Below are 26,092 nucleotides of genomic sequence, written 5' to 3' on the forward strand. Positions count from 1 at the left end.
ATGTCAAGTAACGTGGGATGGCTAAGGATCATTAGTTTCGTTCAGTTCTACTTGACTATCTCCCCCGGGACGAGACACCTGTATGAGATATGTACTACCTATGTTACATACCTAGGTAGGCTATGTACCATGGGAAAGTATTACAGTTATCAAGAATAGCAATCACTTTCAATATCATCCTTAGATTCATTCGTAACATCATCCTCACCACTATCGATTATTTTATTATATAGGTACACACACACACACACACACATACACACAGCCAGCCCCCTATTCCCACCCCATCTCCTTCAACGCCCTAAATTTACTCGAATGGCCATACGACACGCTCGGCTTAATCTTATTCAGCGCCGCCTCCCAGTCCTCGGGCGTAAGCACATCCGGCCCGCCCCTAGTGTCCGCGCGCTCGACAGCCGCCTGTCCCGCGGCGACGTGCAAGTTATCCAGGTCAGCGCCGCTGAAGCCGTCGCAGCGGGTGTCGCGGGCGACGGCCTCGAGGACGGGGTAGTCGGTGTACGACGGCAGCAAGCGCTTGATGCGGGTGCGCAGGATATCGACGCGGCCGTCGGGGTCGGGGAGGTCGACGAAGATGTTGGTGCCGAGGCGGCCGGGGCGCAGGATTGCGGGGTCGATCATGTCCGGGCGGTTGGTGGCGCCGACGACGTAGACGCCCAGGCGGCTGCCGATGCCGTCGAGCTCGGTGAGGAGCTGGTTGACGACGCGGGCGCTGGCGTCGGGCCCGTTGCCGTCGCGGCGGGGCACGAGGGCGTCGAGCTCGTCGAAGAAGAGGATGCAGGGGGCGGAGGCGCGGGCTCGGCTGAAGACCTGGCGGACGGAGCGTTCGGACTCGCCGACGTATTTGTTGAGGAGCTCGGGGCCCTTGACGGAGATGAAGTTGACTTTGGACTCGTTGGCGACGGCTTTGGCGAGGAGGGTCTTGCCGCAGCCGGGGGGGCCCCAGAGGAGCACGCCGGAGGGGGCTTCGAGGCCTTTGCTGGTGAAGCGTTCGGGGTCTTGGATGGGTTTTACGATGGATAGCATGAGCTGCTTGCGCACGTCGTGGAGGGCGCCGATGTGGGCCCAGGTCGTGTCGGGGATTGTTGTGAAGCCTTCTCGCTTGGAGGATGGCTGGACTTTGCCGATGGCGCTTAGCATGTGTTCCATTGTCAGCACGAGCGATTCGCTCGACACGGCTTCGTCGGGCGCTGCCATTATTGCTAGATGCAGCCGGAGCCCGGGAGATATTTGCTCGTCGGAATCAAGATCCATCTCTGCAGGGCCGGCCTGTGCTAGTTGGGTCATGGTCGCTCTGACCATTTCGTTTCTGGCGATGGAAACGACGTCCTTCAGATCGGCTCCTACGAAACCGGGCGTTCTCTTTGCCAGTAGTTTGTAGTCCAAGTCGGAGGAGACTCGGCCGTTCTGGAGCATCTTTCGTAAGATAGCTTCGCGAGCGCCCTCGTTTGGTATGCCAAGGCTTATTTCTCGATTGAAACGGCCTGCTCTTCGAAGGGCAGGATCAATACTGTCTGGTCGGTTCGTCGCAGCCAGCGTAACAACAATTTTGCCTCCGAGCTTGTGAGGCGACAAGTCGTCCATACAGGTTAGCATCTGGGCCACTATTCGCTTCTCCATTTCTCTCTGCGCATTTTCCCGCTTCCCCATGATGGCATCAATCTCATCGATGAAAATTAAGCAGGGCGCGAGAGATTTAGCCTCGTCGTAGAGCTCCCTGATCTTCCTTTCGGACTCTCCAGACATGCCGGCGACGAGAGAGGGGGCGGAAACGGGTATGTATGCTACGCCGAGCGACGCAGCATAAGCGTTTGCTAGCATGGTCTTTCCGCAGCCTGGAGGGCCATGCAATAGAACACCGCGAGTAGCTTCTAGGTCGTTATCGAGACAGATTTCGGGGAACCGCACGGGGAACGTGACTGATTCAGCAAGGACCTTAATGGCATCGTCCATGCCGCCGAGATCTTGCAAAGAAACACCGCTGGGTGGACTGCGATCTTCTTTAGGTTTCTCGGTTTTCCTTTTCTTGGGCCGGGACTCTCCGTTGGGCTGTCTGTCATTCATGATGACGACGGGTGCCATATCAGTCCCGGAACCATTACCGCCTGGGGTGGTTGCTTCAGATGGTACTGCCGGCTGAGCTTTGGGTATATTCCAGGATTTGGTGATGTTTTTGTTCAATACGAAATAGTCGCGTTCCTGTATATGTTAGCTTGAGTATCCAATGACAACCAAGTACTAGATATAAACCTGGAATTAGAAAATAATTATAATAATAGAATTACCTTAGCTTTTGGAGATTCCGCGGAGGCATCTTCCAAAACTTCCTCCTCGTCTTCGTCTTTCCTCTCTTCCTTCCGGAGGCGAAGGACTCGCTCGATGGAGTCTTCTAGCGGCCGTTTCTTTTGACGCGCAAGACTGGAATTTGAGCGTTTTATAGAATCGTAGACGCCCGAGACGGTGAATTTGAGTGGCTTTGAGGGGCTGTTCCGCTCATGATCATCTTCGAGCTTTCTGATAATCTGGTAGACATCACGGTCTAAGCCGTGAAGGGCCCTGGGCATTCTAAGTTTTAGTAATGAATTGGCCGCACTCAAATTGGTAAAAGTTGTAGTAATTAATCCTGTAAATTGCAAATGGGTTTATTCTATGGGTAACGATACGCTCTTTAATCGAGCCCAGTTATAGATGTCTAATGCCGGACGCCGCTGCTGTATGATATGAGTTATGAGTTATGAGATTTGAGATTTGAGATTCGAGATTCGAGATTTTGAGTTGTTGGATTTCTGAAAAGTTCAGCATATGAAAATAAAGTGGGGCGTCTTTTTTTTTATCTTAGTAAGCTTATATAAACCCCCCGTACCGGTGTTCCCAAGATTTTCGGAATTGTATTTTAAGCTTTTAAGCTTAATAAATGGCAAAAGCCAAAAGCCAAAAGCCAAAAGCCAAAAGCCAAAAAGCCTCCTTATTAAGAAACGCTCGGAATTAAAGTAAACAGTTTTCCACCTCCGACTACATCTTCCAATTCGCCTGTGCTACCTAACATTACCTAACATTAATGCTGTAACATATCAGCCAGCGCTCTCAAGTCATAGTTCTCCTTGTCGAAAGCCTTCTCTAATCTCCTGATCTCGGCCACCGTTTGCTGAAGGAGGTCGTTTAAAAGCGAACTCGTCCATTCTAGACTACCACATGCCCGAACCTGGTCGAGCACCAGTAGCTTTTGCTCCGTAGTCAGCCTGCCTTGTATTCGCCTCGTTGATAGCACACTTCCCAGCAGGAAACGTCCGGCATCATTCTGGAGGGCGTGGATCAAGATCAGCGAATATTTGCCTTCGTCCAAATCCTCGCAAAACCCCTTCTGGCTGGTGTACTTTGGTCAAGAGATAGTCAGTTCGCGTGTACTTCCGTTGCCCAAAACCGAGAGGACTTAGCTGAAGGGGAGCTTCGCATACATCGGCGTCAACTAGATTCATGTAATCGTCTCGAATCTGAAAGTACCTCCCAAAGACCGTAACCAACGCTCGAGTAGCTTTGTTGGGTTCCACACCCAAGTCTGCCCTGGCATGTGCTGCGAGGAGATGGCACGTCAATTTAAACAAGGCTCCAGTTTCTTCGGCCACCCCACCCCTGGTTAGCAGCCATGGACAACAAGAGGATGCGTGGGTAGAGAAACGTACTGTCATCAACCATCATCATATAATCTTGCACCGAAGGGCATCTGTCGTTGTATGTCCAATCCAGGTCCATAGCCTGGCCCTCGAATAAAGTCAAAATCATATCTGCAATGTCTTATAAGTCAAGGTGCTGACCAAGGAATAAGGAATAAGAGCGTCTCACCCGTAGCTTTTACGGCAGACGCCGACCCGAAAAAACTTTGGATTTCCGAAACCGCCTTGACAATGATATAGGCCGCCGAATTTATTGATTGGGCCGGCCCAAAAACCGTGTGCGTAGTCGGTTTTCCACGACGTAGGGTCGAGTTATCTTGGAAGTCGTCGAGTCTGGTTCATCTTAGTATACGTACATATTAGTATCGGAGGGCCTTTCAGAGACAGGCCGTAGTTACCCACATCAGAGAAGAGTTATGAAGCATGCTTATGACTCGTTTGATGACTATGACTGAGCCTTGGGGACAATCGAACCAAGTGTTCAGCGCGTCTATGAACTTTTCGCGGATGCACTTCGATGGTAGTGCAGATATGTAATCGTGCGGAGATTTGGCGATCTATCAGCTCGTTAATCGTCAGATCTCGATTCATTTTACGAATGGCTAGCTAGGCCGGGTTGGGTTGGGTAATGCTAACTACCTGCGTACCTGAGAGCGAGTCGACTTCCATTGGTTCTGGACTTCATCTGACACGATCAGTAGATCGCTTTGATGGGTCGTCTCTGAAATGGTCGTAGGAGGTGAGGAGTCCAGCGAGGCACCATTAGTTTGGAGAACACCCAAAGGGCACAGACTTCGATTAGAAGTCGTCATGGTTACAATTCCTATACAAAAAGGTATCCTACAAAAAGGTATCCCGGAGATGTATCGAACTAAGCTTCAAGCTGGGCCCTGGTTAACGTCGAGGCTTGTAAAGATTCTTGGACAAGTTGCCCAAAGAGGCAGAGTTTTAAAGAGTCTGATCTACTGTCCCGTTGCATGGTGCCAACTGTGGAAATAAGTGGCGTCTCGAATATGCAGACACGGCTCGGAGGCTTAAGCTAGCAGACTCTATGACCTGTGTCCGGGGGACGGTGAAGTCCGGAGATGGAGTTATGTCTAAAAGAAAAAGGAATTACCCGACCCTCTTCGCTAGTGATAAGGGAGCACTAGTATATCGTTATAGTCTATAGCATCCCGCTTCTCGATCATGTAGACATCCACCCCGGCACTAAAAACATTTATATTAGCCCAGCCGACGCAGCAGGAATCGGTGGCGTGATGCTATATTAAAGATTTCCGTGCCGGGTTAGGCTTATGGATCTCATCAGCTGAAACGCGACCCCTACGTTGTACGTTCACAAATCACATACTGCAGAGGCTGGCTGGTTGGCTCTTCGTGAAATGAATTTCCGGCTTCTGCCCGTCTAACACGCCACGTCCTGCAGGTAAATCGCCACGTAGAGCTTAGAGTCCGACCAGCATGTACGATAAGTTGGATAATGGCTTGACCTGTCTTGGAATTGATCTGACTTAGCTTGGGTAGATTGTGAATTTTGGGGGGGGGGTTCAATCATAGAACGGAACTGAGGGTATACCTACCTAGGTAGGTATGTATATATTTTTGATGTAATATGATTGGTCTATTTTATGTGGCTGGTGTGGCTAGAGGTGTGGCTTTATAAGAGCTTTCAACCTCAATCTAAGTTAATATATTTGACTTGATTCATGATTCATGATTCAGAGGCGGTTAAGCTTATACAGTTATTTGGCCTGACTTGAGTTACCGTGGACGAGAAGAGAGTGTATTTTAGATTAGTTATATGAAAGCTAATCTACGTTACAAGTAACTAGATATTGGAAAAAAAGAAATGATAGTCTATCTTCACCATATAAGGAACAGTTCGTTCGTGTGTGCTAACAGGTGGACAGCGTAGCCAGCCACCTATGTATGTCCATTTGGACCCATTTGGGCTTGATTCAAAGTTGCCTGCCTGGTTGATTATTCGGCAAGAAGGTTTCCATCCGATGTGCTTGTTTTATAGTGCAAGCGAGATATCAAACCAGTGTCGGGATCGAAGAACTTGAGAAACCCCTCGTAAGATAGGAGATCTAGTCCGCACTCGCAGCGAATGTCTCCATTACTAGCCCCAATGCTTAGATAGGAAAACTCAACGTGCATCTGTTCTTCCAGAGCGTCATTGTCGCCTTCGTCCAGTGCTTGTCTCAGCATCGACCACGTATCATGTCCTCGAGGCTTTGAATCGCACGTGCAACCCCAATAGGACGGCTTGATGATCGACGCAACCCTGTCAAAGAGCTCTCCGTATGTATCGTCAGACCGGTTGGCCATTGGATAGTGCTCTTCCACCAAAGCTACCAGCTCGGCGACTTCGACTGGGCTACTGAATTCCCGACCGCGTACGCTAATCGCCTCGTAGAGTTTGAACTGCTTGGATGTGTTGTAACGCCAAGTCATAGTAAAATAGGCACAGACTCCCAAAACAGCGGTCACCATGTCAAAGTCCTCATGGGCATAGGCGGCCTCGACAATGCGAAGCAACAAATAAGAAGCATCGACGACCTGCTGCGCACTAGTGAGACCCCGGATAAGGTTGTTTGTCTCCCCTCCCAAAACATCGCGCTCGTAGTCTTGAAGGTCGTTGGGCACGCAGAGAACCCATGCCAGAATGTAGCCGCGATCCGAGGTAAGAGGCTGTCCAACTAGGTGCCTTGAAATATACTCTCCGCCTCTATCTAGGAACAGAGGATATTGGGTTTTGCGGTCCGCGAAGTTATCCGCCTTATAATCTCCCGCGACTAAATTCTGTACCCGCTGGACCTCGCGTCGGAAAATCTCCCGCATGTCTTTGATGACCCCTTCTGTAAAGAGACTGTGTACATCATTTGGAGTGTCAAGCCATATCCACTCGGCTGCGGTGACCCATGGTTTTTCGCGAGCACGCCAGAGCTTGCGATTAGTGCCATAATCGATGATTGTGGTGAAGAGGCCAAGGAGGATTTCGAAGTGAAAGCCAGGGCGCCAGCGTCCATCACGGGTGCCCAGGCTGGACCAACCATGCCAAGTCACCCAGATTTCGAGATCGCCAATCTCGAAGTATCCGCCTGGTTCCTGGTCGCATCGATCCTGGCCATTCCCGAGTATCTCATCGCCGCTGTCGCGCTTCATAACGACACCGGTTTCGGTAACGCCGGCACGTCCGCCTGCGCCATTGCCGAGAACCTTGCGTTGTTCGTCGGATTTTGCGTCATCTTTAGACGCACTTTTGGCAATGGCCTTTTGGAGAAAGGACAGCATCGTGTCGAGTTCCGCTTGTTTAACCAATGGTCCTCCGCCCGCTTGCTCCGCTGTCTGATCATGGGCACTCGTGTTGTTCGACAACTTTAGAACATGTTCTGCCCATAGATTTCGTAGCCGCTTTAGATTCCTATCCCCGGCAGAGGGAATTCCAGAAATTCTGAAACCATCGAACATAACATGGCTGCCAAACACGCAATAGAGTCCCGGCTCTAGACGCTCGCGGGTCCTTCGGCTCCAACGTCCTAAGCATTGCTGGCCGTTGAAAGATCCGCAGCAATTGATAAAGTGCCTAGCGGTACCAATATCTTTACAGATGGTATCGGTCCACGAATGAATGAATCCGACACCATCATTCTTCTGACCTGGGCCCCAGGCTGGGACCCGAGCAGGGAAGGGATCTTCGCATAGCTCGCTACGAACCCTGGGGATGACAGTGTCGAGAGAACCCATGTTCAGCAAACTGTTTCAATGTCGAGCTGCGCTATAGTAAAAAATGGTAAGAAGGGACTAGTGGCAACGGACGTGATCTAGGATAGAGTCTCATAATAGTTGGATATTCTCATAACCAGTAGATTTATATCACCCGTGGTTCCACAGAGCCTTTGTATAGTATCACCGCTCATGGCACCCTCCGGCTAACGAGGCAACAATACAGGGAGGATCATGAGCGTCCTATCCTTGGAATCAAGGAATAATTGATTTGTTACACCTAATTCATTTCGTAGTGGGGAATCGCTGCATGAAGCTAAGATAGTATCACGGTGTAAATGAGTTATACGAGCCGTGCCGCGCGGCATGGCCCGTAAGGGCCTTAGCCGAATACACTATATGGTATCGTAGTCACGGGCTGACTGATTGATAGCTCCGGAGTTTTTTTTTTTTTTTTTTTTTTTTTTTGGAGTTTTGATGTATGTGGCGCGATTTGTTTAATCTCTAGGCTTTTAATAACCGGAAATTTCCTCGAGCTGGCTGGTCGATAACATCGGAGCGTTTAGGGGGCTTGATGTATGCGGCACGGAAGCAGCCGTTTCGAAGCAACGAATATATGATTCGTCCAATCTCTAGGCTTTTAATAATTTGAAAGTTTCCCGAACCGGCCGATCGATAGCGTCGGAGTTTCGAGGGGTTTCGATAGGTATGTATGTTTTATTGCTTTGTATGAGGCTACTTTGAAGATACGGAAGCAGCCGTTTTGCGGCAACAAACATATAATTCATTTGAGTTTTAACCAGGTCTTTAATGAACTGAAAGTTTTCCGAGCTGGCTGATCGATAGCTTCGGGGTTTTCAGGAGTTTCGTAACCCCTTAAATATAAATGTTCTGCTGTCACGTCAGTAACCAGTAAGCTTTCCACCCTTACACTGCTTAATCTTCCCATCTTTCACACCGAACGGTCTTACTAAAGCTATACGCATACTGAAGATATGTCTCCACTCAATCATGATGGCCTCGTGGCTCATCTGAAGGCCCTGATAGCAAGCTGCAACTACCAAATTGCAACAGAGCTTCTGGGTCTTCTGTTAACAATCGTAAGGCAACTTTCCATGAATCGAACTGTTCGATTGAGAAGCTCCGTTCCTAATAGCCAGTTCCAGTCCCTCGGGTATAACCTCGCATTGGGGATCTACCGCATCTGGTTCCATCCTCTGTCACGATTCCCTGGCCCTATGCTCCTATCCGCCTTTTACTTCCCATACCTGTATAGAAGTTTGATTAAAGGATCCTGGGTTAGACAAGTGCCAGCCCTCCACCAGAGATATGGCCCTGTCGTGAGGATTGCTCCTGATCATCTGGCCATTGACGGTGCCGTGGCATGGCCCGAAATATATGCCCACCGGCCGAATACAAAACCGGAGTTCGGCAGACCAGCCGGCCTTCTATTCCCGGGTGATGAGTTATGCATCCTAGGAGCACCTCGCGAGGCTCACCGCCGCATGCGCCGGCAGCTATCCCTTGCTTTTAGTGATAGCGCCTTGAGCGAGCAGGAAGCGACTATTAGTAGGTTTGTCGGCATGCTGCTTGATAAAATTGAGGTACACAGCCAAGGAGGCAAATATGTCGACATTGTAGAGTGGCTAAACTTCGCCGTGTTCGACGTCGTGGGTGATTTGGCCCTTAGCGACTCGTTTCACAGCTTGGAGAATAACGCGTACCATCCCTGGGTTCACTCAATATTCCTTGGCATTCGCGGAACCCAGTTAGCAAGGTTCCTAGGGAGCTATTCGTTCCTGAAAGTTTTCTTGGGCATATTCAGTATTAGCTCAATCAGTGCAAAGGACCACAGTCGCATGGCTGCAGTTGAGAAGACGATAACTAGGATGGGCCAAGGTGCCGAGTCAAAGTCAGGCCGGCGCGACTTTGTGGCGTACATGATGCAAGAAACGCGATCGGGAGAACCAGGAATGTCGGAGCAAGAAATAATAGCGACAACTCCCATTCTGATAATCGCAGGTAGTGAGACGACGGGGTCGGCTCTATCAGGGCTTTTCTTCTACCTCTCGCAGAACCCTTTCGCATACAATGCTCTTGCTGACGAAGTCCGTTCCGCCTTTCGCAGCGAGGCCGATATCACCTTTCGTAGCACCGCTCCGCTCGAATATCTAAGCGCTTGTATCGACGAGACTCTACGAGTCTACCCGCCGGCCGCCGAGACATTGCCACGCATATCGCCGGGAGATTTCGTGCAGGACAAGTATATTCCAAAAGGGGTACGTTTTTCTCAATTCCTCACCAGCCCAACCCGGTTCCGTTTACTAAATGTGCTACAGACTCGCATCTCAGTTTGCGCGTGGGCCACGTTCCGAAATCCTCAGTACTTTTTCCAGCCTGATACATTCAGTCCACAGCGCTGGCTTTCGCCTTCCCATCCGCTGTACGAAACAAAGTTCAGCGGAGACAATCGGGAGGCGTTTAAGCCATTCAGCTTTGGCACTCGGGACTGTCTTGGCAAAAACCTAGCGTATGCGGAAATGCGACTGATCGCTGCTCGATTGATATACCGCTTCGATTACAAGGTCATGCCCAATCAAGAGAGCTGGCATGATCAACAACGCACGTATCTTGGGTGGGAGAAGGGTCCGCTCAATGTCCAGCTGCATCGAAGGATTGATGCGTGAGCGGCAAGCGGCTGAGGTTATCAGCAACCAGAAACCCTTAACCAGAAACCCTTAACCAGAAACCATTATCAAAAATACCAAATCCCATCTACACTTGAATATGTGGCAGAGTAGTATGGTCAAGCATGCTGTTGTGTATAGAAAAGAGGTTCATTAGAAATAGATATACTTGTAAAGTATAAACAAAGATGGTTCCTCCAATTGTAGCTCTCCGGGTCAAAGTTAAAATTGATACTGTCTTAACTTTAAGCTGGGAATGCCGAGGCGGCTTAGATGTGCGTCATTAGGCACTTACCGATAAAGACGCGCAGCAAGCACCCCTGCAATCGATAAGATAATCCCTACATACACTAGGTACCTAAGGTACATACACTAGAAGATGGGACGCCCGCCGAGCTTAGCTCGTGACAACATCGACACCCTTCTCTCTCCTATACATATACCAATAGTACACCTCACATGCTCAACAAAATCGCATCATCGTTTATTCTACGAACCAGGCTGCCCTGAAAAGGCATTTGCCTGACCATCGTTCTTCCACCGATCCTCGCTATTGCTAGACAATGCGCGCTTCGGATTCCACAGCAGATTCCAGGGCACGGCGATCATGGGCAACAATTCGAGCAGAGTGACCGCCCAGGACAAGTAAGACTTCCCCCTTTCCACTCCCCTATCAACTGACATCTTCCATCCTATCGCCGACACAAATACTAACCTCCCAACTTCCGCAGGGCGATCCTCGACCTCAAACTACAGCGCGATAAGCTGCACCAATACCAGCGGCGCATCACGGTCCTAACAGATAAGGAGACGGCCGTGGCGCGACAGATGCTAGCGGCCGGCGACAAGAAGCGCGCCCTGCTAGCACTGCGCCGGAAGAAGTACCAAGAGTCGCTACTCGAGAAGACCGACGCCCAGCTCGCCCAGCTAGAGCAGTTGACCCGCAGCGTCGAGTTCGCGCTCATCCAGAAGGACGTCGTGTTCGGTCTGCAGCAGGGCACGCGGGTCCTGCGCGACATCCACGCCGAGATGGGCGGCATCGAGCACGTCGAGAAGCTTATGGGCGACACGGCGGACGCTATTGCTTACCAGAAGGTACACACCAGCCCGCCTTCTATCCCCCTCCCCCGAGATATTATTATATTATTGCTTTTATAACATACCGCATACATACATACATACCTACCTACCTACGTGTACTAACGGCTTCGGCTTTTCTACTGTACAGGAGGTAAGCGAAATGCTAGGCGGCAGAATTACAAACCAGGACGAGGACGAGGTCGAAGACGAATTAGCCGCCCTCGAGCAGGAAGTCAACGGCCCGGCGAAACTACCCAACGTGCCGGATACCAAGATACCCCCGCCAAAGATCAAAGATGCGGTGCCGCAGGAGCAGGAACCGGAGCAAGAACCCGAGTTGGAGAGGAGAGCTATGCTCGCTGCATAATACGAGCGCGAGCGGTGGATACAGCAAGAGAGCGGATGAATACAATATTTTCAACTGCATAATGAATCGTTGGTGGAAACTAGAAGACGCGTTTTGGATCTGGATATCCAGGATAGAGTAGTGTGTATAGTATATTGGATATTAGTCCCCCTTTTTTGAAGCAGCACGGGATCGCAATTCCTCTCGTTGGTAAATGGACGTTTCCCCGGTGTAGAGCGAAGGAAGAAGATATAGATGAGCTAGGTAGCATCACAAACACGGACAGCTAGGGTATACGTAGTGAGCTGTGCAATTGCATAAATAGACAATACGAGTTTACTTACCCTTTTGTATTATATGTACTTTTTTTCCTATGTACTAATGGCTCAAGTGGAAATGTGAGTCTAGATACATTCGAGTGTTCGAATGACGTCGTTTATAGGTACAATTGCCCTTTTCTGGATCAAAAGCTCCGAGTACGGAGAATATCGCATCTTCTTGAACACTATCGTGTATATGTACCTAATGAGTATGAATACATACCCGCGCCCCTGAATATCCAACTCCAGCAAGAAACCATCCACTCTGTCTAATAGCGTCCCTACTAGCCTATTACTATTACTATGTAAACAGCGAAAATGCTGACAACAATTCAATGCAACCTCATTGGCCAATGGCCCATATCCACCTAGTTACGCACAATTTCTTGTAAATCCAGCATGCAACTACGTCATGAAGATTATCACAAGTCTACGCAAAACCATGGCAGAAGTAACATTCCACACAGAAAACGGGGGCAACGCGATAGATCTAAGAGGGGGACATTTTCGTCTATGTTCAATTACTGGCGACAGATTATATTATCCGATCCAAGCCTTCCTGCAGAAGCCTGAACTCCTAGCACTCCGACCGGGTTGTGTATAATGCTGGAAAAGAGGAGATGGATATATGTGATCTAGCACCGACGCGGGTGCCGCAACGCAACGGTCTAGTAGTCTATAAGTACACAACTGGCCGATCCTGTCTATGCTATGATGGTATTGGTACACGTCTTTCTCGTAACTTCGTTTATGCCGTAGATTCCTTGAGGAAACTGTAACAGGATTAGTATACAAGCCTCCAAGTTATTTCAAGTAGAGAAAAACTCACGTAATGAGGTCGTTTCGGTCCTTCTCCTTCTTTAGACCACCGAACGCCATCTTGGTACCGGGGATGTACTTCTTGGGGTTCTCGAGGTAGTCGAACTAAACAAAATGTCAGCAGAGTCGCTTTAACTGGTACCGCCTAAATATTACATACCAGACTGCTCTCGTCCCAGGTGACACCCTTCTGCTTGTTGGCGTCTGTGTAGGAGAAACCCTCAACCTGACCACTCTTTCGGCCGAAGAGACCGTGTAGAGCAGGGCCGACCTTGTTGCCCTCACCCTCCTTCAGGGTATGGCATTGCGCACATCGGGTCTTGAAGAGGTTGGCACCCTTCTTGGAGTCACCTAAGGAAATTGTAACGTTAGTTAAAGTGCTTGACCATAATATGTGCGCTGCTCGTGTCTAGTCACAACCAGCACGCCAGTCTAGGAGAGCCGGTTCGTAGCAAAACTAAAGGCTACCCGCGTCTCCTAGACCTTGTGCGACTGCATAATAACAACCCTCAACGCCACCAGGTAAAATAGCGCACGCAACTGCGATATCCCAGGCACCGAGTCCCAAAACACAGTAAGCACACAGGTGAGCAGCCAATATGATAGAACTAGAGATATTATATCCCAGACACTAATCGCAGTCGTCCTGGCGCTGGTGGTGGCTCAATGGCTCGAAAGGCGGTGACGTGTGGGCTGTCATGCGGCAGGAAAAAATCAAGCAAGATGTAAGGGAGTTCGTGTGTGTGTGTGTGTGTACATACCGGCAGAGAAACCCATGTTGTCGTGGGAAAGTAGGGAAGTGAAGGAATAATTATTACTTTATTAATGCGTGAGAGTACGCAGGTCAAACTGTTCCGTTTGTAGAAAAAGAAGGTGGCCGTCTAAATAGCGAGGTTTATGGGACGGGAGAAAGGGAAAGGGAGAAAAAAAATCGGCGCATGCTGGGAATTTTTAAAGCGATGAGCTCAGCGAGCATGGGCAGGCATAGGCTTTCGGCAAGGTGGTACGGAAAGTTGAGCCACTTTGTGGCGCGTGCACCTTCCTTTTGGCCAATAGGGTTTTAGCTGAAGTAATACGCTTCCGGGGAAAGCCGATTCTACAGCCCTTTTAGGCTTCTTTTTTTTCCACTGGAGCGGCTCGATTCCACTCGATTCACCAACTAAGAAAATTGGGGCTACGGGTTGGCCAGTGACAAAGGACGAATCTCGGAATTGATTAGGTTAACCTACATGTACCTACCTACATACCAAGGTACATTATGGTGGAAAACTTGGGAAATTTTTCGTCAAACCCACTATAAGCTTGTAGGCTTACCTATCATTTATATCAACGTGGTAATTCAGGTACAGTTGTAAGACCATGTTCTCGAGTCTTTTGATGGATGAAAAGGTACAAAGATGAGCTGTCCAGACCCTCAAGGATATTTTCATACATTCCATCTTTAGATTTTAGATGTAACTAGGTATTGTAAGTATGTATGAGGTAACTAGTGATATTATCTTGTTTCGGTACTTACCTACTTTTGCCTTTGGTCTGGGTCAAGTTCTTTAATCAAGTTCTTTATGTATCAGCCATCACTGGAGATCTACAAAGCCCTTGCATTTCCCCATTGTGTCGTCATGACGCTAAATCCACGCGTGTCGATGCATCTAAACTCGGCCTTAGATCGAGACAGGCGGTTGGCTCTCTCAGGCAACATCAGATGGTGGTCTCCTATGGACTGAACCTATGGAGATCGAGTGGTGAAGGTAAGAACCAACCAGCCGAGCTGCCGGAGGCTGCCCGGAGAGGAGGCTACTTCAAGGTGAGAGAATAACAAGAAGAATATGGAAACATTTCGTCAATGCATTGCGGTTGAGCTGTTTATAGGGTGGTTGTCATGGACAAGTTACGTGCTCGTCATTTTAATAAGACAACGCAAAAAGCCATAACTAACTATTAGTAAGGGCATCAGTTTATTCTGAGTTGAGGAATAGATGAATTTAACAATGGCTTGCAATTTTTAAACATAACAGCCGTAAATAAATAAAGACTTAACTATATCTTAATAATATGAAAAGAGATCCAACCTAGACTTTTGTGGTAGTCAGTCTATGGTATGTAGTTGTAGCTGGAGTGTTTGTATTATCTAGGTTACATAGTTAATGCATGCATAAAGTTGTAGCTTGTCTGATTAGTCATACCACCTTCAGCTGTCCATGCCATGTGAAACCCATTTCGGGAATTTCAACCGGCCACCGGCCCCCGGCCGCATGGATCGGGAAGAAAAAAAAGAGACTTCGCCGGATTGAACCGTAGGTTAAAAGATTGCAGGTAAGTACGATTGATAATTTTAAGACTTTGCGCTCCAACTCGTATGTATAATACTTTTTTACACTGCAACATGCCTACCTAGGTACCTATAGTCAACGGGCCAATTGACACAAACCAAGCTCGCAAACTGATCATTCAGCAGTCCAGTCCAGTACAGTGCAGTGCAGTGCAGCACAGCAAATCCTTCTTCTAAAAAATTTCCCACCACCGTTCAAAGCTAGGAAGACCCCGCGATGGCTTCCAAGACAACCTACATCCCGCGGTATCTGCTACCTCAATACGGCGCGCTATGGCGCACAGCAGCTTTTGCGAGAGCTCCCCTCAACGCTGAGCTGGGACAGGTGCTAGTGCGCTATACCTCTAAGACTGCAGCGAGGGCATCTTCGACCAAACCTAGCCACAACTCGCCCGCCGCTAAAGCTGCTAAGCACTCGGCGCCGACGAAGCCCTTGCCGAAGACTGCGGCTACCAAGGCTGCTCCTATAACTAAAGAAGTCCCTCCGGAGACCCAAGCACCCGCAACAAAGCCGGGCACGCCCCCCAAGCCCGACCCTTCAAAGCCCATCGTGCTCGAAAAGCCTGAGCGATTCAACCCCCCCTCCCACGGCGCACGGCTAGCGAGATCGACCCCAAAGCACTACGGAGGCCCCATGACAGACGCAGAGCTCCAAGCCCAGTCCGCAAAAGCGTACCCGGGCCTGCCGCCTCCAGAGAACACATGGACGCACTGGTTCATCCACAGCCGAGGGATTCACTTATTTATCACCTTGGTAAGTTCCCCACCACCTAACGTCTTTCGATCTACCTACCAGGTATCTAACTACATCTTCAGGGCACCCTCACGTCCCTAGCCATCTACACCTTCATCGCCAACTTCAACAACAAATCCCCCTTCGCAGACCTGATCCCGCCCATCTCCGAGTTCCCCCGGCACCCCTTCCAGTACATCGGCGTCGTGATCGACGTCATGCGCATGCACGAGAAGCACCAGTCCGCCCTGACGGCCGAGAAGCGCCGCCGCAAAGTCGACGACGTCGCTAAGAGGAACGAGTACCGCAAGGCGCATGGCATAGAGCCCGCCCAGGGATTCTGGGCCAGCAGCGATAGTAGCAGCAGCAAGCCCGCTGAGCCGGAGACTACCGAACCGGTCCCGATCGTCGAGTCTGCTGCGCCCGAGCCAAATCCAGCAGCAGCTGAGTTGACCCCGGACGGCAAGCGCAAGAAGTTCCTCGGAATATTTTAAGCATGGGGATGAATGGAAGTACGAAGGCGCGCGGAGGAAGAAAGTACCCGTTACTTATCAGGCGTATGGCCAGCACGGGCTCTGCTTCCCCTAGAATATTCAGAATCTCCTTCTCTGCTCCGGAACAAGGCAGGTATTAATTTCATGGTATCGTCATTTCGCGATAAAAGCTATCCCAAGTCGACCGCGTCTAGACCGTCTAATACCTCGTCCGCTATACCCCCTTTCTCTAGTACCTTTTGCACCATGGCCCCAAGGACGGCCACCTTAGTTCCTCCCCTCGGCGCCTTCCACACGCCTTCCACGTCGTCCGTCTCTGCCGCACGGGCCCCTGGGTCCTTGGCTGCCGGCACGCCCTGTCCCCACGCTGCTGCGTTCACCGCGTTAGGTACTCCTGGCGCCGTTAACCGCGAGGGTGGGTCTATCGTTCGCACCGACAATAGTCGCAAGTGTCTACCCGTCTGTAGTTCGCCATCTACGTCCATCGTTTCCGACGCCTCGTCACTAGATACATTCCTCTCGCCCACCGAGACCGCGAGCGCCGAGTCTGCGACAGCTAATTCCTCTTTCGACGGGTCAAAAATGATATTGTCGCCTACAGCCATAACTAGCAGGGTGACGGGCGGTCGCGAACGAACCGTAGCGGACGTTGTATCGCTGCCCTGCCGCGGATATATGAATTGCGAGGCGTCCCAGTCATCGTCGAACATGGGATCCTCGTCTGCTTCAGATTTTAACCCGGGTAGGCGGGTGGAGAGCAGCGCGAGATGCGTCGTTAGGCTAAGGAGGGGTAGCGGGTATGATAGTGGCGGGGAGATGAGGATGATCTGTTCAAGGTATATATCAGCATCGTGTATCAATATATCATATCCGCTTTAATTGGGTCGCGTGATGTCTTGCGTAGCTGTAGAGGGATGTATATAGAACTTACATCAATATATAGCTTCCAGTGGAATCGTCGGTTGATCCACAACTTCTTGGTGAACTCGCCGTCGGCCAGCAACGCCTCGCTCAGCATCGTAGCTAAGAACACAGTGCTGCTGTCGTCGTCCCTGTACCCGGGGACCTCAACCGTGATCTCGACCCAGTCGTTCTCGCCCGCCACTGCATCCTCCCCATCCAGCCCGCCGTCTTCTTGCATCTGCTCATCCCGAGCCTCCCCCCCCTTGCGCCGCAGCTCCTTGTTCTCGTAGTACACGCGGCTAAGCGGCAGGACGCGGCGCTTCTCGACCTCGGCCTTCACGCCGACGACTGCCTCGGTGCCGTCTGCGAAACACACGCGCGCGCTGCCGTTGGCGGCGGGCAGGATCCCGGTCTCGGCTGTGAGCGGGCGGAATTGGGCTGCGGTGCGGCCGTCGGGGCGGACGGGGGGCGCGAGGGACAGGGCGGTGTGCAGGTAGGCTAGCTCGGCGGGCGAGAGGAGGAGGTGCTGCGCTGTGGATGATGATGATGATGCCATGGTTGTATGTTGTTTGCGGGGGGGTAAAGAGGGAAAACAGAGAGGGAAAGGGGATGGCCCCTGGATAGATTAGGTGGGGAGTCGAATTTCTACGTATTCGGACTTGTCTATCCTCTCGTCTAGAGCGTAGGTAACTAACTAGTTAGTCTAGTAGTATTGGAGTTTCCATGGAAGTCGTGTGCCTGCTTGCTCGTACCGTCGTATTACATGGATATTTCCGTCCGCGAGGCTGAGGCGGGAGATTTTTTTTGAGCTGGAAGCTCCAAGTTTGGTGGGGAGGAGTGAGTAGAGATTATTGGCTGGAGCTGGCGGTGGGGTGCTACCTACCTAGGATCAGTAAGGCTTTGAGGTAGGGGTTGCTTATCGATAGCTCATCCACCGAGCAGTTTATCGATAGCTTATTAACCGAGCAGTATGCTATGTATGCAATAATATAGTGGTATTTGTTTTATATGCGAGCTCTTTAGTGATTCGGGGACATATGTATCTCTAGCATTTCCCTGCGGCGCAACACCAGCGCCGACTCCAAGCCACGTAGGAATTGGTATCGTGGATAGCGCCGTGAAGCCGTCCCGTCCAATGGGGTTTATCAATGGATTTATCTTAAACGAACCCAATATTCTTTTGTCTGCCATGTCTAGCCCCGGCTTCAGCTAACAATTAAATAAGCAGGATCCGTAGGAAAGCTTGAAAAGTCTCCGGGACAGAGTCGTGGAACCAATTTCTCGAGTTGCTTCCAATGGAATAGCTGGTGGCAGGGCCCACGATATGTGCCAGGCCCTTCGGCGGCTGATAAATAAATAGATGCCATAGTGTTCTCTGATGTTCTCTGAATAAGACGTATCGTTTCTCGTCGTGTCCTACTTTATATATCTTAACCTTGGACAGTAACTTCTTAGTTTCTTTAAGTGATCACTATCCCCCCCTAGCTATCCTTACACCTTACCGCACAAGCACTACACCATACCATACCAGACACAATGAGTGGCATGCTCTACCAAGCCTACATGAAATGGCACCCCATCCCTCTCCCACCGGCCGACAGCTTCAAAGACCAAGCCGTCCTAGTAACCGGCGGAACCAGCGGCCTAGGTCTCGCAGCCGCCGTGCACTTCGTCAACCTAGGCGCATCCGAAGTCATAATAACAAGCCGCGACGCATCTCGCGCCAAAGCCGCTCTCGAAACCATAGAAAAGGAGACAAAGGGTCGCAGTAGAGATCGCGTCCGCGTCTTAGATCTCGACATGAGCCGCTATGCCTCGGTCGTCGCGTTCGCGCAGGAAGTTAAGAAAGTCAGGGCGGGAAAGGGGGGCATCGACTTCGCGGTGTTGAATGCCGGTATTGTTAGCATGGAGTTTATGCTTGGCGAGGAAGGATGGTAAGACTCTTCTCCTTTGCGGCTTCATAGGACTATGCATTTGTTCATCAGATACAAGTGATAATCCACCTTGTGTGCCTACCTACCTGTTAACTAACCAGTACACAAACACAGGGATCAGAACATCCAAACCAACGCCTTAAGCACAGCGCTCCTAGGCTTTCTCCTCCTGCGGTGGATGAAGACGGAGCGTCCTAACCGCTCAACGCCCGCACATCTAGCCGCGGTCGGGTCATCACAGCACTTAGCCCCAAACATCAAAGACTGGACAAAATGGGCCTCAGAAACCGGCATCCTGGAGCACTTCAACAAACCCGAGAACTGGCCAGGGTCTAACTCCATGTACGGCGCCACCAAGCTTCTGGCGCAATATGCCGTAAACGAGCTGGCCCAGATGGCACTGGGTCCGGATGGACGGTGAGTTCCCTCCTCCTGCTTCCCCCTTCCGCTGCAAACATATGTCAGCTAACACCAACACCCTGTCCCCAGCCCAGAAGTCATCATAAACACCATGTGCCCCGGTATCGTGAGGTCTGACTTGCCGCGACAGTTCATAGACCAGAGCGTAGGCTACCGCATCTTCATCGCGATATACCTCGGCATATTCGGCAAGACTCCCGAGAACGGCGCGAGGACGTACCTGGCGACCGGGTTGACTAAGGAGAACGAACATGTAAGCAAGATTTCTCTTCTTCTTCGTCTTTACTATTTACCTGCAAGTAGGTTCGGCTAGCTGACATCATGTGGTTCAACGTACAGGGCAAATATATCCGGTTCTACGGTTCCGAGGCCGAGTATCGAAAGTAAGTCTAAACTTAAGGATTGATTGTTGTGCTGGTATGGCTAACCCGGAGCGTAGAAAAGCAGATATATTATTGACAGGAGAGGCTGGCAGGGAAATGCAAGCTCAAGTCTGGTCAGAGATGAAGGCTGACTTGATCGCCAAAATTCCTAACGCGAAGGAAGTGTTAGGATTATAGATGCCGTAGCTAGTCTAAGTTTGTAGGAATTAGCCTTGTTGTGACACTGTTAGACTAGGATAATGTAAGATATTCACTATAAGTCAGGCCCAAGGTAGAAGGGTGTTTACCTGCATCTATTATCAATTTTAACAAAGCCAGTCGCCTTTCTATGTTACTATAGCTGTAGATCGAATCTAGGCTGTGAAATATGTTCATGTGAACCTATCTTGTATTCGTAACCTTGCGTCTTACTCTCTCGAGTAGCATCCTCAGTGAAAGCCTTGTATTCCTCGCCCAAGCTCGATAGTAAGCACGAAAACCGAGGCCTCCTAGGCTTTTAGGATTTTCGAAAGTCCAAGCACAAATCGTGTATGTAGTCCGGACCGACCGCTGCTACTAATTCTGCAACCATTGCTTTCGCTGATCCCTTTTTGTCGATACTTTCGTTGTGCCATTCGAATAGATCACCAGCATAGAAATATCCTCGCCTAAGGCGTACTGCAATATGATCCAAGTCTATCGAGTTCATTTCATCCACTGATGGGATCCCTGGCATATTACTGCTGAAGAGGGGGTGGTCTTCATCTTCTTCTTCTTCATCATCGTCCTCGTGTAGCATCTCATATCCATCTTCTTCGATTTCCATCGGCAGAGTGACCTCTGTAGCTTGGGCATGCTTTTCAGCATCTTTCTCGGATCTTTCGAAGTCTAAGTACCCATGGCTGTCGAACTTTCTGAGGATACTCTGTTCAAGGTCTACCCATTCTAACGTGTCTGGGTTGAGGATTTGTTGCGGGGAGAAGTCGATCTTGTATTTCATCTTCGGGCATGTGTGTATATAAAAGCCAGCATACCACCATCTACACTTCTATTAGCAGGTCTCCTTGAACCTCGACGTTCAATTGTCTCAGTTTTTCTTGCCACAAAAGGGGTTGCCTAAGATGTGTAGTTGCATGAAGAACGGGATTAGATATTTTTAGAGTGGGCAAGAGTAATTCGAAAATGGATTTGCAAGCTACAATAAAGTGCTAGTCCGTACGTACCGATAACCTTCTTTTATTGCGAGGGCAATCTCCCGTAAAGCCCCAAGCTTCCCAGGACTAAACCTGTGAATAGACTCATGGTATAAAAAGTAGACACCGCTAACACAGTCTGGAAGAAGGTCTAGGACTCCTATCGCTACTAACTTACCGTCGAGCCTGTAGCACTGATGAAATGAACCGACTTGACGTTCTCGTCCGTCTGGCGCTGTATACTTCCCGCGCCTCAACGGCGAAGTGCAGAGAAATCTCTTAAAGCCGTCGCGAGAGATAGATGATGGAGATTCTTGGTGAACAACCTGTTGATAGTTTTCATAAACCAGAAATTTCTCCTCGGTAAAATCATCAGGCTCTAGCGTAACGGAAAAGGCGTGAGCTGGCTCGGGGGGGCGTTCTAGCAACAGGCTCTCGCATTCATGGATCCTCTCTACTAAGTCAAACTCGGTATCTCGCTTCCGAGCCTGCTCGCGCGACTTCGGATGTAAGCGAGCTGCTTCCTTTGAGTAAGCATCTCCTACGACGTACTTATTGAAGCGGTTGACGGCTTGCCGTTGATCTCTCGTCGTCCGAAAACGGGCGGAATCGAGGCGAATAGAATAATGCGGACAACAAGCATCTCGTTGATTTGGCCTGTAGAGCAGCGCCCCGGATCGCCTCCAACACCGGTCGACCAGAGTCTGATAGTTGGCAGGGCTCATAGATGTTGCACGTGCAAAATAGGAGTGGCCTAGGGCGTGGTGTAAGTAAAATGCTGCTCAAATCACAGTTGCAAGAACCGCCATGTGGTTAGACCGGAGCCCCTTGTAGGACGCTACACGAAGCAGGAGACTCAACGCAGGATATAACGACAACTAGACAGTATACATGAATAGCCTGCACACCAGTGGGCAGGAAAGCATGACCGAGGGGGCATCGGATCGTGAACAGATCCTAGTATGATGAGGTAGACATACTTTTCTGCGACCGATCATTATTACCCTTACGATGGCAGTAGCCGCAGCTAGATGAACTTCTATATCCTGAAAAGAGTTAGTCACAGAGCGTCTACGTAGGCATCATGAGCTGCAGAGCCCAGTCTCCAGGACGAGCTGAGTAAGAAATAATCGTCCCGGAAAGTGGATATAGGAGTTGTCGATGGTCGCTTGACCAGGTCTGCGATCGACATCTGATCCCGAAAGGGGAATAAGGAGGCAGCATCTCGGGAACATAGCGGGAGTCGGGAGTATGCACGAGATGTTGAAACGGAATCTAGAATGAAGACGGGTTGAGCTAACACGCGATGATACACCGGCTGGCTAAGAGGTTGCGATTGCACGGCTGGCGAGATTCGCACGAGGTGAGCAAAGATTCTGGTAGGCTTGTGGCTGAATTCCCGACATTTCAATGGTAGCTTGGCATAAGTGACTCCAGATGAACATGTACGAACAGAACATATGCATGTCTCTCCCAGCTGCTCTCTTGGAGCAATGCGGCGCTTTTAGAGACGCCAGTGGGCTGGTCGTGGCGCGCCAACGAACACGACGGAGAGTTGTATTCCCCATAAAAGCCGTATGCAAAGCAAGCTGGCCAACGACAGTGTCGCAATGGAGCACGGGTCCGAACGGTTGGTCGAGGGCGTACGGGAGCGGCTCGGGGTATATAGAAGTAGATGGACTTAAGGCAAAGATCTGACTCACCAATTGGCGATATATACAAAAATGCATCTTCAGGGGGGGCCTGCATCTTTTCAAAGTAGCGCCCCGGCGGATGGCTAGGTTTTTTTTCTTAGATGGTCAGACAAGCAGGACAGACAGACAGGGCACTTGATCAGAGTAGAAGACAGCTCACGCGCGCGGGCAGGGATTTGTGAATTATTTGGCAAGGGGACAGCGAACGTACGAGGTGGATTGGACGAAAGAGTCGGTGTCGAGTCAGACGATGAGGTTGGGGATAAGTACCGCTATATGTAGCGATCAGGGTGCGAGGTAGAAAATAATAATAATAATATATTGCCTGGTAGATAGGTAGTCTCTTTCTGTAGATGGTTTTATGACTTTATGCGTCGAGAAATCTTGGCGCGGCGTGCATGACCTGCATATTGAGTTGTCCGAGTTTAGGTTGAGCGGTTAACACAAAAAGGAGAAAGGTAAAAGGGGAACAGAGAGAGCTTGGTATTATTCGGGTCTGCCAGGTACTACCTTGATTGGGTATTTATCTGCATCGACAAGGTAGGTACACCTCTGCGGTGACTACCTTCCCGTTACATTGGTAGTTCGATGGTTTCCCCAAAGGCAGCGATGTCAATCGTTACTACCTACTTGATGCACGTTCTTACATGTAGGTAGGCAAGTTCTGGATTAAAGAGTTGCATGGCATTATGCAGGTGCTATGACGAATTATACAACCTAGCCTAGAATATCGACTGTATAACAAACAACAATTAAGGTATTGCCATAAATCTAAAAGGGATCAACCCATTGAGCTTAGCAAGACGAGGTAGGAAACATTACTTTGGGATAATTCTAGGGATGAACGAGGTAGTAATGCTCCAAATACTTCATTTTTCCATTTTCTATAATCGATACTTACAAAAGAGCAATTGTAGATTTATAATACAAGTTTAAGTAAATCAGAGGCTTTCGGATCTAAGCAATCTATAAAAGCCGGAAGTTTTCTTCCATGTGTAGGTATATTATGTGCATGTGCGCGTACCTAATATAGTAGGTACGTATGTACCTATTATCATATACCTACCTAAGCTTCCGACCTATTGGTGTAGATAAAGGATGGATCTCTGGGTATTTAGGGTCAAAATACTACGTCACTGACCCGGGTTGGTTTTGTCATGCTGATGGACTTGGTCTTTGACACTTCACTTTTGCTCTTATGCCATAGCATTGGATGTATTGGCATACGTCTATCTATGCCGGTAGTGGATATAGCGGTGTGTCGTCTTATATACATAAATACACGTTGGGTGTTAGAAGGATTCCCCTCCACGATATGTCTCAGTTGTAGTTCAACTGGGGAGCTCGGTGATCGACGGTAGGATGTAAGCGAGGGGTAGATCCGATTCAAGGCCATACCGACCAAGCTTGCCAGCCGGCCAACCCACTTACTTACCTTGTGTAGCTATAAAATAAGTGCCGGCCAATTAGACCTACCAAGTAAAAGGAGCTATACCTTCAACTAGATGTAACACCAGAGTTCAATGGCAACCAACACATGCGAGTAATACGTGTTTAAAATATGGACGCATTAGCTTGCAGTAGAGACTATCCAACGCGTATGAAAATGCATATACCAGATGCATAGCCAAGTTCAGGGGATTTACATAAAACAATTGCGTGGTGAGGTGGAATCTGAAGCAAGCGGAATTCTTTCTACATAACAGGTACGGATTACCTAGGTAGCTACATATAACCTCTGTATGTTGAGGTATGCACCTAACGAGGTACGGCGAGATTGATGTAAACTCCGTTTTGAGAAAATGAGAAAAATTTTTCTCTTCTCTACTTTTTATCCTCCACTCTTCTCATAAAAATATTAGGTTCGGCCCTCTGCCCGTAGCCCAGAAGTTATTATATTCTGGTCCCTTTAGCACCTTTTTCTGCCATGTATAGTGGTACGTACACTACGATGTAAGCGGCAGTCCTTGCTGCTTTCAAAACATCGTGCATGTGTTTCTTATACATAGGTACCGAAGCATACATCATTGATGTTGCTATGTACCTCACCTAGGGTAACTCATCCACTTACTCAAACACGCCGGTCTACATAACTACCTACCTAGGTACCTGTATTATGTATTGTACATAATGCAATTGAACTGAGTAAGGTACCTAGGTACCCAAGGTAAGCCGGTAAGCGAGTAAGATACTTACAGTAGGTATCTACACGTTATACAAGTTATTTAAAGCTATCGGGTACTTCCAGCTACTTGTTCGTGCGTCCACCCTACTTCCCCCCTGGTACCCTTGTTATTGTGGCGAGCTGTATGGCTTTGCCTTGCCTTGTCTTGCCTTACCTCACCTGTCATTGAATATGTACCAAGCAGCAACGCACGGGGATGCTAGTACGGTACGGATGGTTTGCAAATGGAAGGAACATGGAGGTTTTAGGTAAGTTAGGAGGTAGCTAGGTAAGTATTTAGGTACCCTCTAGGTAGTCCTGGGCCCTGCATCTCACAACCTTACTAAAGGCAAAAGGGTAAGTCGTACCTACCTAGCTCGTGCTTTCGCCCTGGTCCGCGGCTCCTCGTCTAAGCTGGGGGCTCCTTTTTTTTTCTCCCTTTAGAAAAAAAAAGAGAAAGTACTATAAAACGCAACTCAGCCAGCTTTTCCTTGTCTGTGCCCCTCCATTTTTATTTCAGTTATGGCACGAGACTTGCAACGTTCGTGCTGGTCTAGCCAGAACAGCAACTTTCTCCTTCGCTCGTTAGTGGTTCAACCTCAACCTCAACACCGTGCCAGACATCCTGGGCATCGTGCTCCCACTCGCCAACGAAGCACCTGTGCACTTCCTACTTGACCGCCGGGTATTCTGTCCTGTACTCCTTCTCCCCACAAAAAAAAAACCGCTGCAGAATCCGAAAGACGTCGGCCTATGCGACGAATTCGTCTCACCTACCCGCAACCTTGACTCCTACAAAGCCCCGGGATCTACCGCACTTTTCTTTCCCAGCGCTTCCGTAACGCACCCCCCCGAACTTCTGAAGAAAAAGCCCGAAGTCACACGTGAGTCCGAATGAGCGTGTCTATGTGGACGTCCAATTTTGCCAATACCGCTCACCATTCCCTTTCCTTGTTGGTTGCTAGGGCCGGATTCCCAAGACATTACAACGCAGCTATTCGTGCATTGAGCATCGAGCATTAAACATTGGAGAGCCAACCGTAGACGGACGCTGGAGTAAAAGAGGGACAAGAGAATTGATTCGTACACAATCCCCAGCATCACGAGAACGCGATCATCATATCGCCGGGGGGGGGGGGGGGGGGGGGGGGGGGGGGGGGGGGGGGGGCGGGGGGGGGGGGGGGCGCGGGGGGGGC

At 49.7% G+C, this 26,092-nt stretch overlaps 11 protein-coding genes across 11 annotated transcripts in view; 4 read left to right on the top strand and 7 right to left on the bottom strand.

Annotated features, from left to right (window-relative positions):
• Positions 1-260: 260 nt before the first annotated feature.
• Positions 261-2,776, bottom strand: F4813DRAFT_364645 (AAA-domain-containing protein). Its single transcript, XM_049243831.1, has 2 exons — positions 2,304-2,776; positions 261-2,217 (listed from the first exon to the last, which is right to left on the bottom strand). The coding sequence occupies exons 1-2, from the start codon at positions 2,580-2,582 to the stop codon at positions 274-276; spliced, it is 2,223 nt and encodes a 740-aa protein (XP_049098170.1). The 5' UTR covers positions 2,583-2,776; the 3' UTR covers positions 261-273.
• A 297-nt stretch (positions 2,777-3,073) lies between these two features.
• F4813DRAFT_390890 (geranylgeranyl diphosphate synthase) lies at positions 3,074-4,501 on the bottom strand (the record flags this gene model as incomplete). Its single annotated transcript, XM_049247076.1, has 6 exons — positions 3,074-3,391; positions 3,474-3,589; positions 3,699-3,800; positions 3,859-4,022; positions 4,092-4,246; positions 4,337-4,501. The coding sequence occupies 6 exons, from the start codon at positions 4,499-4,501 to the stop codon at positions 3,074-3,076; spliced, it is 1,020 nt and encodes a 339-aa protein (XP_049098171.1).
• A 949-nt stretch (positions 4,502-5,450) lies between these two features.
• Positions 5,451-7,853, bottom strand: F4813DRAFT_364648 (uncharacterized protein). The gene has a single exon (XM_049243832.1). It carries the CDS (start codon positions 7,437-7,439, stop codon positions 5,670-5,672), a length of 1,770 nt encoding a protein of 589 aa, XP_049098172.1. The 5' UTR covers positions 7,440-7,853; the 3' UTR covers positions 5,451-5,669.
• A 69-nt stretch (positions 7,854-7,922) lies between these two features.
• Positions 7,923-10,338, top strand: F4813DRAFT_364651 (cytochrome P450). Its single transcript, XM_049243833.1, has 2 exons — positions 7,923-9,697; positions 9,758-10,338. Exons 1-2 carry the CDS (start codon positions 8,414-8,416, stop codon positions 10,103-10,105), a joined length of 1,632 nt encoding a protein of 543 aa, XP_049098173.1. The 5' UTR covers positions 7,923-8,413; the 3' UTR covers positions 10,106-10,338.
• Positions 10,339-10,433: 95 nt separating this feature from the next.
• On the top strand, positions 10,434-11,882 carry F4813DRAFT_364653 (charged multivesicular body protein 6). The gene is made up of 3 exons (XM_049243834.1): positions 10,434-10,750; positions 10,837-11,200; positions 11,334-11,882. Exons 1-3 carry the CDS (start codon positions 10,713-10,715, stop codon positions 11,550-11,552), a joined length of 621 nt encoding a protein of 206 aa, XP_049098174.1. The 5' UTR covers positions 10,434-10,712; the 3' UTR covers positions 11,553-11,882.
• Positions 11,883-12,342: 460 nt separating this feature from the next.
• Positions 12,343-13,616, bottom strand: F4813DRAFT_364655 (cytochrome c-like domain-containing protein). Its single transcript, XM_049243835.1, has 4 exons — positions 13,432-13,616; positions 12,831-13,021; positions 12,681-12,775; positions 12,343-12,624 (listed from the first exon to the last, which is right to left on the bottom strand). The coding sequence occupies exons 1-4, from the start codon at positions 13,445-13,447 to the stop codon at positions 12,600-12,602; spliced, it is 327 nt and encodes a 108-aa protein (XP_049098175.1). The 5' UTR covers positions 13,448-13,616; the 3' UTR covers positions 12,343-12,599.
• A 1,476-nt stretch (positions 13,617-15,092) lies between these two features.
• F4813DRAFT_138240 (uncharacterized protein) lies at positions 15,093-16,654 on the top strand. The gene is made up of 2 exons (XM_049238806.1): positions 15,093-15,753; positions 15,816-16,654. Exons 1-2 carry the CDS (start codon positions 15,217-15,219, stop codon positions 16,224-16,226), a joined length of 948 nt encoding a protein of 315 aa, XP_049098176.1. The 5' UTR covers positions 15,093-15,216; the 3' UTR covers positions 16,227-16,654.
• Positions 16,397-17,685, bottom strand: F4813DRAFT_390896 (ribosomal protein S5 domain 2-type protein; the record flags this gene model as incomplete). Its single annotated transcript, XM_049247077.1, has 2 exons — positions 16,397-17,053; positions 17,158-17,685. 2 exons carry the CDS (start codon positions 17,683-17,685, stop codon positions 16,397-16,399), a joined length of 1,185 nt encoding a protein of 394 aa, XP_049098177.1.
• A 980-nt stretch (positions 17,686-18,665) lies between these two features.
• F4813DRAFT_390897 (NAD(P)-binding protein) lies at positions 18,666-20,043 on the top strand (the record flags this gene model as incomplete). Its single annotated transcript, XM_049247078.1, has 5 exons — positions 18,666-19,063; positions 19,178-19,480; positions 19,553-19,736; positions 19,787-19,866; positions 19,923-20,043. The coding sequence occupies 5 exons, from the start codon at positions 18,666-18,668 to the stop codon at positions 20,041-20,043; spliced, it is 1,086 nt and encodes a 361-aa protein (XP_049098178.1).
• A 71-nt stretch (positions 20,044-20,114) lies between these two features.
• Positions 20,115-23,197, bottom strand: F4813DRAFT_364680 (arginine-tRNA-protein transferase). The gene is made up of 4 exons (XM_049243836.1): positions 22,742-23,197; positions 22,019-22,084; positions 21,069-21,792; positions 20,115-20,885 (listed from the first exon to the last, which is right to left on the bottom strand). Exons 1-4 carry the CDS (start codon positions 22,785-22,787, stop codon positions 20,363-20,365), a joined length of 1,359 nt encoding a protein of 452 aa, XP_049098179.1. The 5' UTR covers positions 22,788-23,197; the 3' UTR covers positions 20,115-20,362.
• A 2,434-nt stretch (positions 23,198-25,631) lies between these two features.
• F4813DRAFT_138491 (uncharacterized protein) overlaps positions 25,632-26,092 on the bottom strand; it is a 968-nt gene continuing 507 nt past the window's right edge. Inside the window, exon 2 of the mRNA XM_049238807.1 lies at positions 25,632-26,024. Within this exon, the coding sequence (XP_049098180.1) occupies positions 25,689-26,024 (336 nt within the window). The 3' untranslated portion in view covers positions 25,632-25,688. The remainder of the gene's footprint in view (positions 26,025-26,092) is intronic.

This window comes from Daldinia decipiens, assembly GCF_022478715.1.
Source record: "Daldinia decipiens strain CBS 113046 unplaced genomic scaffold F4813scaffold_24, whole genome shotgun sequence".
Classification (NCBI taxonomy): domain Eukaryota; kingdom Fungi; phylum Ascomycota; class Sordariomycetes; order Xylariales; family Hypoxylaceae; genus Daldinia; species Daldinia decipiens.